Source organism: Nematostella vectensis, chromosome 7 (genome assembly GCF_932526225.1).
Source record: "Nematostella vectensis chromosome 7, jaNemVect1.1, whole genome shotgun sequence".
NCBI classification, from domain to species: domain Eukaryota; kingdom Metazoa; phylum Cnidaria; class Anthozoa; order Actiniaria; family Edwardsiidae; genus Nematostella; species Nematostella vectensis.
The window spans coordinates 1846977-1861889 of NC_064040.1; the positions used below are offsets into that span (position 1 = coordinate 1846977).

A 14913-nucleotide genomic window follows, 5' to 3' on the forward strand; every position below is an offset into this window, starting at 1 on the left:
ATGTTTCCCTGTTGTTGGTGGTTTTTAGTTCCAAACTAATCTGTTTTCACTGAGGCATCAACACAAATCAACACAAGGCTGGAATATCTTTATATTCCAGCCTTGTGTTGATTTATTTCCCTTTTATAGAGTCTGGATCTAGGGCAAAGCTTTTTTATTGAATTCTGTTTTCAGAAGGGTTTTCACCTCAATTCTAATAGTCTCTGTCGACCATCATTTTGTCATTCTAGCATAGCAACAAGTGTGAAAAAGCATCCATTTCCATCTGCTGATTTGTAGAACCTGTTTGGATATTTTCAACTGAATCACATTCAGTTGTTATCACCAGAATTATTTCCCGTTAATGATCTATTACAAATAGTAACGATTTATTGACATCAATTTTTTTTGCAATGGATCATTTACAGGAAATAATTCTAATGATAATAATGTGAGGATGGTAAGCCTGTGATTGAATTTGGTAAATGAAGCATAAGATTGTATTTTTAGGTGGCTACTTTGGGGTTTCCTCTCATGATTTGTCTCAAATATTGGTTGAAAGGAATAACAGTTGTCTGGCAAGGGCTCCTTACCTGAGTTCATGACTAAGCTATTAGCACATGCATTTTTGTTTTAGATTTTTCATCTCTTGATGTGCCAAATCTTCAAGTCTATAAATACGTGCTACTGCTAATTATAGTTGCTTTTTCCCCTTCCCCACACAAGCATATTGCAGGAAATAACTCATTGCCAATAATTCCTTCACTGAATGCCACACCCAATTCCTTGCCGTTCACCATGAACCCCAATGTTCCTTTGTCCATATCTAATAACACCCACACCATATCCCAGGAGTTGAACAATGAACTGTAGTATCTCTTCTCCTCCCAAAGAGGCAGCTCATATGTAGCACGTCCTACTTGATTGAAGCACCAACCAACACAGTGACCAATATATGGAACCAGGTCAAAATCCTTGCCTTCTTTGAACTTAGCGGGTACAACGCAGACAGCTACTTGGCCCATGCAGTTGTCAAAGTAGAAAACCCACTCATGTTTCCCGCTTATGTAGCCACGCCCATATGGGGTCTTAATCAGGGTAGTGCTATAGAATGATGTGCCTAGGAAAGACATCATAAATGTTAATAACAAACACCTATTTAAAAAATGCTACCAGTGCAAATGGAAAATGGCATTTCTCAAACTGCCCGCTGCTGATTTTATTGATTATTTATAAGAATAATGGTGATCAAATAAACTAATTTCATGTATTCTGTAGAAATATGATGGAAATCAATGAAAATTTTGTTAGTAGAGGATTGTGTACTTATAAGGAAATGGCCATTAGGGAAGTGGATGTGAATCCAGGGGTGGTAGGTTATCTAGTGAGACTACCTGAGAAATAATGGCCTACTTTTGAAACACGTGATGGAATAATCTCGTTTTTGGATAGGATGAAATCCGAGCGCCTGCATTATCATATCTCCCCCCACACCCCATCCACCGAATCAAGCAATTCGTGGACTTTATGGGTTATGCCCGTATATACATTCAGCACAGTTTGTATACCTTTAAACGTCACCGTCGTGTCATCTGCAGAAAACATAACGTGTTTGAGGTTCGTCAATTTGCGATCGAACCGTGGTTCTTCTTCGTATTCCCTTATCCATTCCTTGAGCGCGCTGGGCAAAGGCAGAGGCTCAACCTGCCTTCTGCTCCCCACTGCACGGATAATAACACGTCTGCAGAGATCCTGAAGACTCTCGCAGCTATGAAACATGTGCTACAGGGCGCTGCTGAGGGAATCTGAAAACCAAACTTGAGAAATATGCTCAAATATGTTCACAATTTTGTCGTCTGTTTACTTCTTTTGTTTCACAAAGGCCTGGTGACACAGGTAGACCATATTCAGTACTCGCTGCGAGGTTTTATCCTCATGTCCAAATCAAAAAGGGATGAAGATTATTATTTCATTACTAATCTACTTTCTGTGGTATTATGATGGTTTGACCATTGACGCCAAAAGAAACAAATAAAAATTTCTCTTAGACTGCGGTATACCTGTGCATCCTTGTTTTTCTTTCATCGCGGGCTGCAACTTCGCCCCCAGGGTCCTCTGGGTAATTTTCAATTGTGGCGTTACCCAAAAGACCCTGGGGCGAGGTTGGATGGCGCGAAATTTCTAAAATAACAAAGTAATAGCTTCTTTGTGTTCGAAAGTTTTCAAAAGCGACAGAGTCTTTTTAATCATGAAGGGAAGAGATGTAAAATCCCACAAGACAGTCCCTCTGTGTTCTCATTGATATTTAACCTGGTTTTGGGGCTTGTAAAAGGCAATGAGTTCGCGTAAGTTACGTCGAGTTGCTGGCTTGCCAGGCGACATGGTGGACAGATTGAACAGGAATAAAGTGCACACATGCAAGGTGACACGATGAGCCATTTGATCACTTAGAACTGCGCTATATCTTGGGGCTATATCCTGTCAGTATCAAAGGCCCTCGAAAAGAGCTATAAAACTCCTGGAAAAGATGTAGTCTTCTGGCCTCTGACAAAAATACATACGAAGTTAAACTCTTTTTTTTTTTTGGCCTTTACTCAACAGCTCCTACTTAGAAGTAGGCTTCGCCCAAAATTGTTTGTTCCCATTATATAAAAAAAAATTTGTTTGCAGGATTTGTTGTCCAGGAATATATTTGAGTTGCTCAAGTGGACTGGAACAAGCTACCAACAGGTGGTAGATATACAGAAGGCTGTCAGCCGGATTGTTGCCCCAAGAGTGCATACCGTGAGTATATGTCCTTTATACAGTGCTAAATAATTTCTCTTGAGTCAAAGTGAGCATTTGTTTCTATTAGATGTCTTGTATTGCAACATATGGATTCTCTGAGTGCAACTATGCTTAAAATAAGTAATAGGTGTATAGAAAAGCCTTTCTCTCAAGAACCTCTTCAGGGAAAAATGAAAAGAAGATTTGGTGGATTCCAAACTTAGCCTTGGTTCCAGAGGCTGAATATCCGCTTTTCCCAGCATGCTAGGGGGGATCATGTGGGCTTCGTCGTAATTCTCGCTTCGCTCGAAAAACTCTCGGAGCCAGGGTATTCCAAACCCAGTATTTGGGCAAATTTGCTGTTTGTAATATCAACTTATCTCCATTTCCTCATCTCTAGGACATTGATTCTTCACTTTAGAATGTGAAATTTACAACCTGTTTTGTTCTCTGCTTAATGCTACATCGTGTAACTTTACCAGAAATTTATACAAAATATCACAAATAGTAGCAGGTTTGCTATATTTTCAGGCTCTGGAAATGAGGTCAAGATCACTCTCCATCCCTGCCTTCTTTGCCACCTCCTTGCCAGCACTTGACAGACAGCTCCATGGAGGGCTTCCCTGTGGTACCATCACAGAGGTGTGTAACTCTACTTTAATTGTATTACCATGCTTATCAGGCACATTGGCATCATCATGCACCCTGCAGGGCGTGGTCAACCCCTCTAACATGCCATGAGCAACAAGGGGAAGTGACCCTCACAGGAAAGCTTACAAAGAAAGTAAGACCTTAGGATGCATCTAGATGAGGAACAGGCAAGGGACTGGGTTTGCAGTAGTTTGCACTTTGAGGTAAAAACTTTTAAGTTAAAACTCTTACACAAAGCTGTGAATCAATGATCAGCCTCTGGTCTTTTTTAGAAAAAAAGAAAAAAAAACACATACATTGCATGTCCCACATTCACACTTTGCATATTCACACTGGACATTCAGCTTTAAAGTAATTGTTTCAGGGTAGATCAAAGCGTATTCTAAAGATATGTGCTATTCAAATAATGTACCCTGGTCTCAAGCCTTTTCTTATCATCTCTCGCCGTCTATGCACATACCACAGTACCGGGAGAATAAGGAGTGCAAGCAGAACAAGCACTCCTGTACAAAGCAACGCGATTTCCGAGGCCAATGGGAAGTGACCCTTTAGAAAGCTGGTCACTGGAAAGCTCACAAAGGAAGCTTCACAGGAGGTGACCATGTCCTGGAAGCGTTTCTGGATTTTGTTAAATTCGTTCACTTGATATTATTAAATCTCAACTCCTAATTGTTTGAGATCCAACACGATTTTTTTGGTCTTGTGAAATAAATTTCCAAAAGGTACTGTGCAGATTTGTTAATGTATTCAAGTTCTTGTTTATGGAGTGTCATCCTTTCATATAAGCTGTGCACAAAAATACCAAACTAAAAAATGAGTAAAACTGTAGATAATCATGTCTCATAATGAACCAGCATGTTTGCAGCAATTTTATCTAAGAGAGCACCTGAGGCGCTTGGTCGCCTGGAAGAAATTTTAATCAAGGCATCTAAATAATTAAGACTTTATTACTAGCAATGATTTTATTCTTTCTGATTATTTCCTACAGGTATTAGAGCACTTCTTGCTATCTTGGCTGGCAGGGGGCAAACCTTTTTGTGATTTTTTGCAGCAGCGTTATATTCGCTTTTTTTTTTGCATAGATGTTCCTTGTGTAATATAAAACAAAATAAGCTTTAGTTTTTTTGGTTGATAATCCGTTTTTGAGATATTGCAAATTTTAAGACTCTTGATTTGTTTGAAATTGCACAATTTAGGCGAAAATTGCAACTTTTTTCATGATCTATGGCAACTTTGCTCAATCATATCTCAAGAACAGATAATTTACCAAAAAATACTAAGGATTATTTTGTTTTATATTATTCAAGGAACCTCTAGGCAAAATATAAACAATATGTAAGCTTAGAACAAAACCTTAAAATTTTAATTTTGCCATTTTTTGCTCCTGTCTGACATAATTTTCAATTGATATTATGTTCTCACAGATCACAGGGCCTGCTGGCTGTGGTAAAACACAGTTCTGTATAATGCTTAGTATTCTGGCCACCCTACCACAAGATCAAGGGGGACTTGGAGCTAATGTCATTTATATTGATACTGAGGCAGCCTTCAGTGCTACAAGGTACAGATTCTGTGTGCTTTGCTCCTTGTTCAGTGGCAGTTTGTAAGAGTTGAACTTGTACAACCAATTACACATTTCACTTCTAGCCTGCATAGCTCGCCGTTTTGTTTGGTCTCAGTACTGCAGTTTTGTCCATTTGGGACTCAAGGCTTTCTTTTGGTAGCTTTGTTTGAGCACTGGGCCAAGGAAGCAACAAACAGGGAGAATGCCCTGCCCAGCTCATAAAGCACCTCTAAACCCTTGATCCCCCGCCTCTGAGCCATATCCTGCACCTTTTGCCAAGTACTCAAGTGGCCATATTCTCTGCAAGCAACTAGCTAACAAAAAAACACAAGGTCCCAATGATCAAAACTGCTATGAGCCAAACAAAGCCATCAGCTGTGCAGGCTGTATCATTATTATAAATTATAGCATGGCATGAGGGGAATTTAGTGATTAAATGTCCCCAAAACCAAGGGATGACTAGTTGAAGTCCCAATGCCCTCCCACCCCCCCTCAGTGATACAATGGTATTACAAAGTTATAGCATGATCACCGAGGAAATAAACAATCTTAAGTTGGATGAGCAAACACTGTTAAATGAATTGGCACCTTTTTGTGCATTGTGTTTTTACCTCTCTAGAGACCACCCTAATTAATTGCACAAACAGTCTGAAATGAAATATTACACATTCAAAAGTATTAAAATAACAATACAATCAGCTTTACAGTAATGTTCTTTGGCATCCTAAGTATGCTTGCATACAGAAATCAAAATCATCCCACAAGGGTCAATTCCTGTGCCAATCAGGAAGCTGCCTTCTATTTTGTTTATTTTATTTGTTCTTTTCATTATAAATGCATGAGGGAAATTTAGAATCATCTATTGTTTTCGAGGTAATTTCGCTAGTAATGGTCCCTCAGAAAACAAATGCATCCAAGGTGATCGTGGTATTACTTGAATTAAAATACATGTACCACCACTGTCCTAATACAATCCCTTTTCTGTGATGATACCAAGAATTGTTTTTCTAACAGAATTAACAAGAATTAACTAATGATTTTTCGACAAATAGTAGGATTGCTAGTTAGATTGCACAAACGAAGGTCATGGAATAATCCACCTTCCCCCCATCCCACCCCTGGCTCTTTCCCTGTTATGTCTCTCCCCCATCCCACCCCTGGCTCGGTCCCTGTTATGTCTTCCCCCATCCCACCCCTGGCTCTGTCCCTTTTATGTCCTCCCCCCGTCACACCCCTGGCTCTGCCCCTGTTATGTCTCCCCCATCCCACCCCTGGCTCTGCCCCTGTTATGTCTCCCCCCATCCCACCCCTGGCTCTGTCCCTGTTATGTCCTCCCCCCGTCACACCCCTGGCTCTGTCCCTGTTATGTCTTCCCAAATCCCACCCCTGGCCCTGTCCCTGTTATGTTTCTCCCCCATCCCACCCCTGGCTCTGTCCCTGTTATGTCTTCCCCCATCCCACCCCTGGCTCTGTCCCTGTTATGTCTTCCCCCATCCCACCCCTGGCCCTGGCCCTGTTATGTCTCTCCCCCATCCCACCCCTGGCTCTGTCCCTGTTATGTCCTCCCCCCGTCACACCCCTGGCTCTGTCCCTGTTATGTCTTCCCCCATCCCACCCCTGGCTCTGTCCCTGTTATGTCTTCCCAAATCCCACCCCTGGCCCTGTCCCTGTTATGTTTCTCCCCCATCCCACCCCTGGCTCTGTCCCTGTTATGTCTTCCCCCATCCCACCCCTGGCTCTGTCCCTGTTATGTCTTCCCCCATCCCACCCCTGGCCCTGGCCCTGTTATGTCTCTCCCCCATCCCACCCCTGGCTCTGTCCCTGTTATGTCTTCCCCCATCCCACCCCTGGCCCTGGCCCTGTTATGTCTCTCCCCCATCCCACCCCTGGCCCTGTCCCTGTTATGTCTCTCCCCCATCCCACCCCTGGCACTGGCCCTGTTATGTCTTCCCCCATCCCACCCCTGGCTCTGTCCCTGTTATGTCTCTCCCCCATCCCACCCCTGGCTCTGTCCCTGTTATGTCTCCCCCCATCCCACCCCTGGCTCTGTCCCTGTTATGTCTCCCCCATCCCACCCCTGGCTCTGCCCCTGTTATGTCTCCCCCCATCCCACCCCTGGCTCTGTCCCTGTTATGTCCTCCCCCCGTCACACCCCTGGCTCTGTCCCTGTTATGTCTTCCCAAATCCCACCCCTGGCTCTGTCCCTGTTATGTCTCTCCCCCATCCCACCCCTGGCTCTGTCCCTGTTATGTCTCTCCCCCATCCCATCCCTGGCTCTGTCCCTGTTATGTCTCCCCCATCCCACCCCTGGCTCTGCCCCTGTTATGTCTTCCCCCATCCCACCCCTGGCCCTGTCCCTGTTATGTCTCTCCGCCATCCCACCCCTGGCTCTGTCCCTGTTATGTCTCCCCCATCCCACCCCTGGCTCTGTCCCTGTTATGTCTTCCCCCATACCACCCCTGGCCCTGTCCCTGTTATGGCTTCCCCCATCCCACCCCTGGCTCTGTCCCTGTTATGTCTTCCCCCATCCCACCCCTGGCTCTGTCCCTGTTATGTCTTCCCCCATCCCACCCCTGGGTCTGTCCCTGTTATGTCTTCCCCCATCCCACCCCTGGCTCTGTCCCTGTTATGTCTTCCCCCATCCCACCCCTGGCCCTGGCCCTGTTATGTCTCTCCCCCATCCCACCCCTGGCTCTGTCCCTGTTATGTCTTCCCCGATCCCACCCCTGGCTCTGTCCCTTTTATGTATTCCCCCATCCCACCCCTGGCCCTGTCCCTGTTATGTCTTCCCCCATCCCACCCCTGGCTCTGTCCCTGTTATGTCTTCCCCCATCCCACCCCTGGCTCTGTCCCTGTTATGTCTTCCCCCATCCCACCCCTGGGTCTGTCCCTGTTATGTCTTCCCCCATCCCACCCCTGGCTCTGTCCCTGTTATGTCTTCCCCCATCCCACCCCTGGGTCTGTCCCTTTTATGTATTCCCCCATCCCACCCCTGGCCCTGTCCCTGTTATATCTTCCCCCATCCCATCCCTGGCTCTGTCCCTGTTATGTCTTCACCCATCCCACCCCTGGCTCTGTCCCTGTTATGTCTCCCCCCATCCCACCCCTGTCCCTGTTATGTCTCTCCCCCATCCCACCCCTGGCTCTGTCCCTGTTATGTCCTCCCCCCGTCACACCCCTGGCTCTGTCCCTGTTATGTCTTCCCCCATCCCACCCCTGGCTCTGTCCCTGTTATGTCTCTCCCCCATCCCACCCCTGGCTCTGTCCCTGTTATGTCTTCCCAAATCCCACCCCTGGCCCTGTCCCTGTTATGTTTCTCCCCCATCCCACCCCTGGCTCTGTCCCTGTTATGTCTTCCCCCATCCCACCCCTGGCCCTGTCCCTGTTATGTCTCTCCCCCATCCCACCCCTGGCCCTGTCCCTGTTATGTCTTCCCCCATCCCACCCCTGGCTCTGTCCCTGTTATGTCTCCCCCCATCCCACCCATGGCTCTGTCCCTGTTATGTCCTCCCCCCATCACACCCCTGGCTCTGTCCCTGTTATGTCTCCCCCATCCCACCCCTAGCTCTGTCCCTGTTATGTCTCCCCCCATCCCACAAATGACCACACCCTTTTTAACCAACCGACGTTTTTTGCCTGTGTTGTATGCCTAGAATGGTAGAGATGGCAGAAAATCGTTTTCCTGGGCTATTTGAAAACCAGAACTCCGTGCTCTCCCTAACAGAGAAAATTCACGTCTTTTGGGAACCCACATGCAAAGCACTTTGGGAACGGTATGTAAATATTCGCGCCGGCCTTGAATGAGCGCCAACCTTGAAGAAGTGCTGTACTGGTTTAAGATTTTCGAAAATAATTTTAATCAATTCTTTACTCATCTTTAATAAATCAATTTTTTAATAAAATTTTAAATTTATACAGTATGTTATTAATTGTAGAACTAAATAAATCACTTAATTTTTTTCACCTTGAATAAGAACCAACCTTAAATAAGTGAAGTACTGCATTAAATATTTTTTGACAAGGATTAAAAAATTCTTTAATATCATTGTAAATTTATACAGTATGTTATTAATAGTAAAACTAAATATACCAAGCGAGTAACATCAATAGGCTTTACATAGTTATTGTCGCCTTCGAGTAAGCTTCTTTAAATAAAGTTTTAAATGTGCTGTGTGACACAATCTATATTACTTGTGTTATTCCAGATTGCAAAGTCTCGAGGAAGAGGTAATCTCAAGGAAAGTGAAGTTGATAGTCCTGGATTCAGTAGCATCACTGATTAGGAAAGAGTTCGATAGTCAATCGTCCCGGAATATCAAGGAGCGTACCAATCTTCTCTCCAAAGAGGCCGCAATACTCAAGTGAGTTCAGATACTCCTTCGCACACCCGTTATTAAAGCCCAGTAGTGTGTTCAGGTGCACCTACGCCAAACGAGAGTAAAGCCCAGTATTAGTGAGTGCAGATGCTCCTACGAACGCCCGACATAAAAGCCAAGTAGTGAGTTCAGACAGATGCTCCTATGCACAAACGAGAGTAAAGCCCAGTAGTGAGTTCAGATGCTGCTACGCACGGCCGACATTGGCCCAGTAGTGAGTTCAGATGCTCCTACGCACGGCCAACATTGGCCCAGTAGTGAGTTCAGATGCTCCTACGCACGGCCGACATTGGCCCAGTAGTGAGTTCAGATGCTCCTACGCACGGCCGACATTGGCCCAGTAGTGAGTTCAGATGCTCCTATGCACAAACGAGAGTAAAGCCCAGTAATGAGTTCAGATGCTCCTACGCACGGCCGACATTGGCCAAGTAGTGAGTTCAGATGCTCCTACGCACGGCCGACATCGGCCCAGTAGTGAGTTCAGATGCTGCTACGCACGGCCGACATTGGCCCAGTAGTGAGTTCAGATGCTCCCCTACGCACGGCCGACATTGGCCCAGTAGTGAGTTCAGATGCTCCTACGCACGGCCGACATTGGCCCTGTAGTGAGTTCAGATGCTCCTACGCACGGCCGACATTGGCCCAGTAGTGAGTTCAGATGCTGCTACGCACGGCCGACATTGGCCCAGTAGTGAGTTCAGATGCTCCTACGCACGGCCGACATAGGCCCAGTAGTGAGTTAAGATGCTCCTACGCACGGCCGACATTGGCCCAGTAGTGAGTTCAGATGCTCCTACGCACAGCCGACATTGGCCCAGTAGTGAGTTCAGATGCTCCTACGCACGGCCGACATCGGCCCAGTAGTGAGTTCAGATGCTGCTACGCACGGCCGACATTGGCCAAGTAGTGAGTTCAGATGCTGCTACGCACGGCCGACATTGGCCCAGTAGTGAGTTCAGATGCCCCTACGCACGGCCGACATTGGCCCAGTAGTGAGTTCAGATGCTGCTACGCACGGCCGACATTGGCCAAGTAGTGAGTTAAGATGCTCCTACGCACGGCCGACATTGGCCCAGTAGTGAGTTCAGATGCTCCTACGCACGGCCGACATTGGCCCAGTAGTGAGTTCAGATGCTCCTACGCACGGCCGACATTGGCCCAGTAGTGAGTTCAGATGCTCCTACGCCGGCGCAGTAGTGAGTTCAGATGCTCCTACGCACGGCCGACATCGGCCCAGTAGTGAGTTCAAATGCTCCTACGCACGGCCGACATTGGCCCATTAGTGAGTTCAGATGCTCCTACGCACGGCCGACATTGGCCCAGTAGTGAGTTCAGATGCTCCTACGCACGGCCGACATTGGCCCAGTAGTGAGTTCAAGATTAAACCCATTGCAAACAGCACCAAAGCTGGCGCCACTTTACTTGGTCGACCAGACAAAGAAATGTCTTGGTCGACAAGACAAAGAAATGTTTAAGAACTGCTCCACAACATCTCCGAACATGGTGTTTAAACAGCGCCAGTATTACAGGGCCAACGTCCGCAAGCAATGCGCACTGCTTACACGGGCTTAATTGCTGAAATATTATTATCCATGTGCCATTTTATTCTCTAATAAAAGGGTGAAGCTTTTTTTATTGTAAAATGGATTGTTTTTCAGGGTGATTCAAGTGTGCATTTTTTGCAACAGTTAAGACCCGTTACAATTGTCACACATGCCGCTCTCGGAAACAGGCCCATGCCTTTTACTCATACACTTTTGTGTGGACAAAGAAAGCTGAATCTGTAATCCAGATGTAGACGTTAACGTTTAATTAACTTGTTTTCTCTTTTTGTAGGTACATTGCCGAAACTTTTAATATCCCCGTAAGTATATATTTTAATATATATATATATATATTATAATATATAATTATATTTATTTTATATATATAATTATATATTTCAGGGTACAATCCTTGTATCTCGAAAAGAGAGAGAGAGAGAGAGAAATCCTGTCTTTCTGTCTCCAATCAGTAATAAGAATTTTGGTCTTTGTCATTTCTCAGGTTGTGGTCACTAACCAGATCACCTCGCGATTCGCCCCAAGTAAGCACGTAACCGAGGCCGACATCCCGGATGTCGATGGCGTGGAGGTTGAGGCTGACGAGGAGGGATCTGATCACGTGATCGCCGCTTTGGGTAACACATGGTCGCACGCGGTCAACACGCGGTTGATTTTACAGTTCCTTGATGAGACCTATAGACAGGTTCGTATCTCTCGCCACGTGGGTAACACGTGCTCCTCGCGTGCTCCTTGCGCGCTAAACACGTGACTGATAGTGTAGCACTCGTATTTCTACTCTTTACCAGGCCCTTTTTGTCTCGCGTCGTGTTCACGTGATCGCCACGTGGGAAGCATGTTTTAACCCAGATGAGACTTTGGTCGGCAGGCTGAAACAGCGTTACACAACCCTCTTCTAAATTCGTCATCCTTTTCTCATCGCATACATTCTACCCCTGATTGTATCTTGTATTTATTTCCTTTTGTAAAGGTCATGATTGCCAAATCTCCCATCGCCCCATTTGACGTATTCACGTACAGCATCCAGATCGAAGGGCTTCGTCTTCATCACACGGAACCACATACTGCTAAAGGTACAATACATTAATATGGTACTCTACCACATGCAGCTAGAGGTACAATACATTAATATGGTACTCTACCACACGCAGCTAGAGGTACAATACATTAATATGGTACTCTACCACATGCAGCTAGAGGTACAGTACATTAATATGGTACTCTACACATGCAGCTAGAGGTACAATACATTAATATGGTACTCTACCACATGCAGCTAGAGGTACAGTACATTAATATGGTACTCTACCACATGCAGCTAGAGGTACAATACATTAATGTGGTACTCTACCACATGCAGCTAGAGGTACAATACATTAATATGGTACTCTACCACATGCAGCTAGAGGTACAATACATTAATATGGTACTCTACCACATGCAGCTAGAGGTACAATACATTAATGTGGTACTCTACCACATGCAGCTAGAGGTACAATACATTAATATGGTACTCTACCACATGCAGCTAGAGGTACAGTACATTAATATGGTACTCTACCACATGCAGCTAGAGGTACAATACATTAATATGGTACTCTACCACATGCAGCTAGAGGTACAATACATTAATATGGTACTCTACCACATGCAGCTAGAGGTACAGTACATTAATGTGGTACTCTACCACATGCAGCTAGAGGTACAATACATTAATATGGTACTCTACCACACGCAGCTAGAGGTACAATACATTAATATGGTACTCTACCACATGCAGCTAGAGGTACAGTACATTAATATGGTACTCTACACATGCAGCTAGAGGTACAATACATTAATATGGTACTCTACCACATGCAGCTAGAGGTACAGTACATTAATATGGTACTCTACCACATGCAGCTAGAGGTACAATACATTAATGTGGTACTCTACCACATGCAGCTAGAGGTACAATACATTAATATGGTACTCTACCACATGCAGCTAGAGGTACAATACATTAATATGGTACTCTACCACATGCAGCTAGAGGTACAATACATTAATGTGGTACTCTACCACATGCAGCTAGAGGTACAATACATTAATATGGTACTCTACCACATGCAGCTAGAGGTACAGTACATTAATATGGTACTCTACCACATGCAGCTAGAGGTACAATACATTAATATGGTACTCTACCACATGCAGCTAGAGGTACAATACATTAATATGGTACTCTACCACATGCAGCTAGAGGTACAGTACATTAATGTGGTACTCTACCACATGCAGCTAGAGGTACAATACATTAATGTGGTACTCTACCACATGCAGCTAGAGGTACAATACATTAATATGGTACTCTACCACATGCAGCTAGAGGTACAGTACATTAATATGGTACTCTACACATGCAGCTAGAGGTACAATACATTAATGTGGTACTCTACCACATGCAGCTAGAGGTACAATACATTAATATGGTACTCTACCACATGCAGCTAGAGGTACAATACATTAATATGGTACTCTACCACATGCAGCTAGAGGTACAATACATTAATATGGTACTCTACCACATGCAGCTAGAGGTACAATACATTAATATGATACTTGACACTATTCGGCTAAAGTTTCTAGAAAGACTACAGGCGTACAGAGTAGTTACGCTGACATGTTTTATCCCTTCGTCGGAGCCTTTCTTTTCCTCCGACGAAGGGCTAAAGCTCGAAACGTCAGCGCACTTCAACATACCTTTTCAACCTTGTGTTGATTTATACCTTGAATTAATATGGTACTCGTTATCAAAAAGTGGTGATTGACAGCCTAGTCCCAGGCGATCTTTCCCGGGCTTCTAATTGGGATTCCTGGATGGTGAGAAATGTGACGTCACATGAAACCAGCTCTCCAGCGCCTCACGCCTCGAGGAGAGCCACAGAAATCCCAAACAGATCCCCAGGGACTGGTGGGGCCCAGGAATCCCGAACAGATCCCCAGGGACTGGGGGACCACAGGGATCCCGAACAGATCCCCAGGGACTGGGGGACACAGGAATCCCGGACAGATCCCCAGGAACTGGGCTGAACACAGGAATCCCGAACAGATCCCCAGGGACTGGGGGACCACAGGAATCCCAAAGAGATCTCCAGGGACTGGGCTGATGAATGGGGGATCAGGGGAGAACCGTTCGATCTCAGGTGTGTCTGGTGATCGAACGTAAGTCATGTGTACGTGATCCAATGTGAGTGTGCACGTGATCGAACGTGAGTGTGCTGACGTCGTCTCGCCAACAACGTCACCCAGCAAAGATGGGAGTAAATGTAACGTGATTTTTGTGACCTACAATCCCTAACTGGTTCATAATTAACTTAAAAATAGAAATGATTGCCCACTTTCCCGACTCCATAAGGAAACTTCAGTATTACGACGGCAAAAAACAATCGAATTGGATTCAGAATCAAGATAGAAGCACGTCAATTGAGGACGCGAACGTTTGCCCTGCTTTTTAAACTACGTTCGCTACTGTAGAAATGATGTATTTAGTTTATTATCATACAACAACAACAACAACAACAACAACAATAGAAGTTTATTATGTCATTTATCTGTTTCTGAACCTAATGATTTGCTTATCCCATGGGACGCCTTGATTGGCTGTTGTCTTATTACGATACATCTCAAAATGCTGCAGATACAAGGCGGTCCTGCGGCAACCCATCGCTACAGACCATCAAGGCTCGATCTACGCTATCGATAAACTAATTAGTGATGAGGTCGAAAGATGAAGGCGCACATCCGATAGATAAAGAAGCACAACCGTCAGATGAATAGCCTGCTTGCAGGCGGTACTCGGTGTTATCATCGCGGAAAACCCTCCCCGTTCGATGATCGGGCGCCATATTGTATTATAAGCCGCATGGTTCCTGGGGGCGAGCGCAAAAACGTTTTTGCGTCCGTTTTTGCGCTCGCCCCCAGGAACCATGCGGCTTATAATACAATATGGCGCCCGATCATCGAACGGAGA

At 45.3% G+C, this 14913-nt stretch overlaps 2 protein-coding genes across 5 annotated transcripts in view; one reads left to right on the forward strand and one right to left on the reverse strand.

The window, feature by feature from the left end:
* Positions 1 to 14686, forward strand: part of LOC5511987 (DNA repair protein RAD51 homolog 2) — an 18378-nt gene extending 3692 nt beyond the window's left edge. Inside the window, exons 1-10 of one of the 4 annotated variants that reach the window (XM_032381292.2) lie at positions 2126 to 2401; positions 2650 to 2763; positions 3277 to 3387; positions 4821 to 4957; positions 8614 to 8733; positions 9166 to 9321; positions 11173 to 11200; positions 11383 to 11583; positions 11869 to 11971; positions 13702 to 14264. In XM_032381292.2, the coding sequence (XP_032237183.2) occupies positions 2315 to 2401; positions 2650 to 2763; positions 3277 to 3387; positions 4821 to 4957; positions 8614 to 8733; positions 9166 to 9321; positions 11173 to 11200; positions 11383 to 11583; positions 11869 to 11971; positions 13702 to 13973 (1329 nt within the window). In that variant the 5' untranslated portion in view covers positions 2126 to 2314 and the 3' untranslated portion in view covers positions 13974 to 14264. Of the gene's footprint in view, positions 1 to 2125; positions 2402 to 2649; positions 2764 to 3276; positions 3388 to 4820; positions 4958 to 8613; positions 8734 to 9165; positions 9322 to 11172; positions 11201 to 11382; positions 11584 to 11868; positions 11972 to 13701; positions 14265 to 14580 lie in introns of those variants that run through there. The other 3 variants (XM_032381293.2, XM_032381294.2, XM_001632260.3) reach the window with 3 other exon arrangements.
* LOC5511986 lies at positions 140 to 1932 on the reverse strand. The gene is made up of 2 exons (XM_032381302.2): positions 1548 to 1932; positions 140 to 1099 (listed from the first exon to the last, which is right to left on the reverse strand). The coding sequence occupies exons 1-2, from the start codon at positions 1756 to 1758 to the stop codon at positions 651 to 653; spliced, it is 660 nt and encodes a 219-aa protein (XP_032237193.2). The 5' UTR covers positions 1759 to 1932; the 3' UTR covers positions 140 to 650.
* Positions 14687 to 14913: the final 227 nt, after the last annotated feature.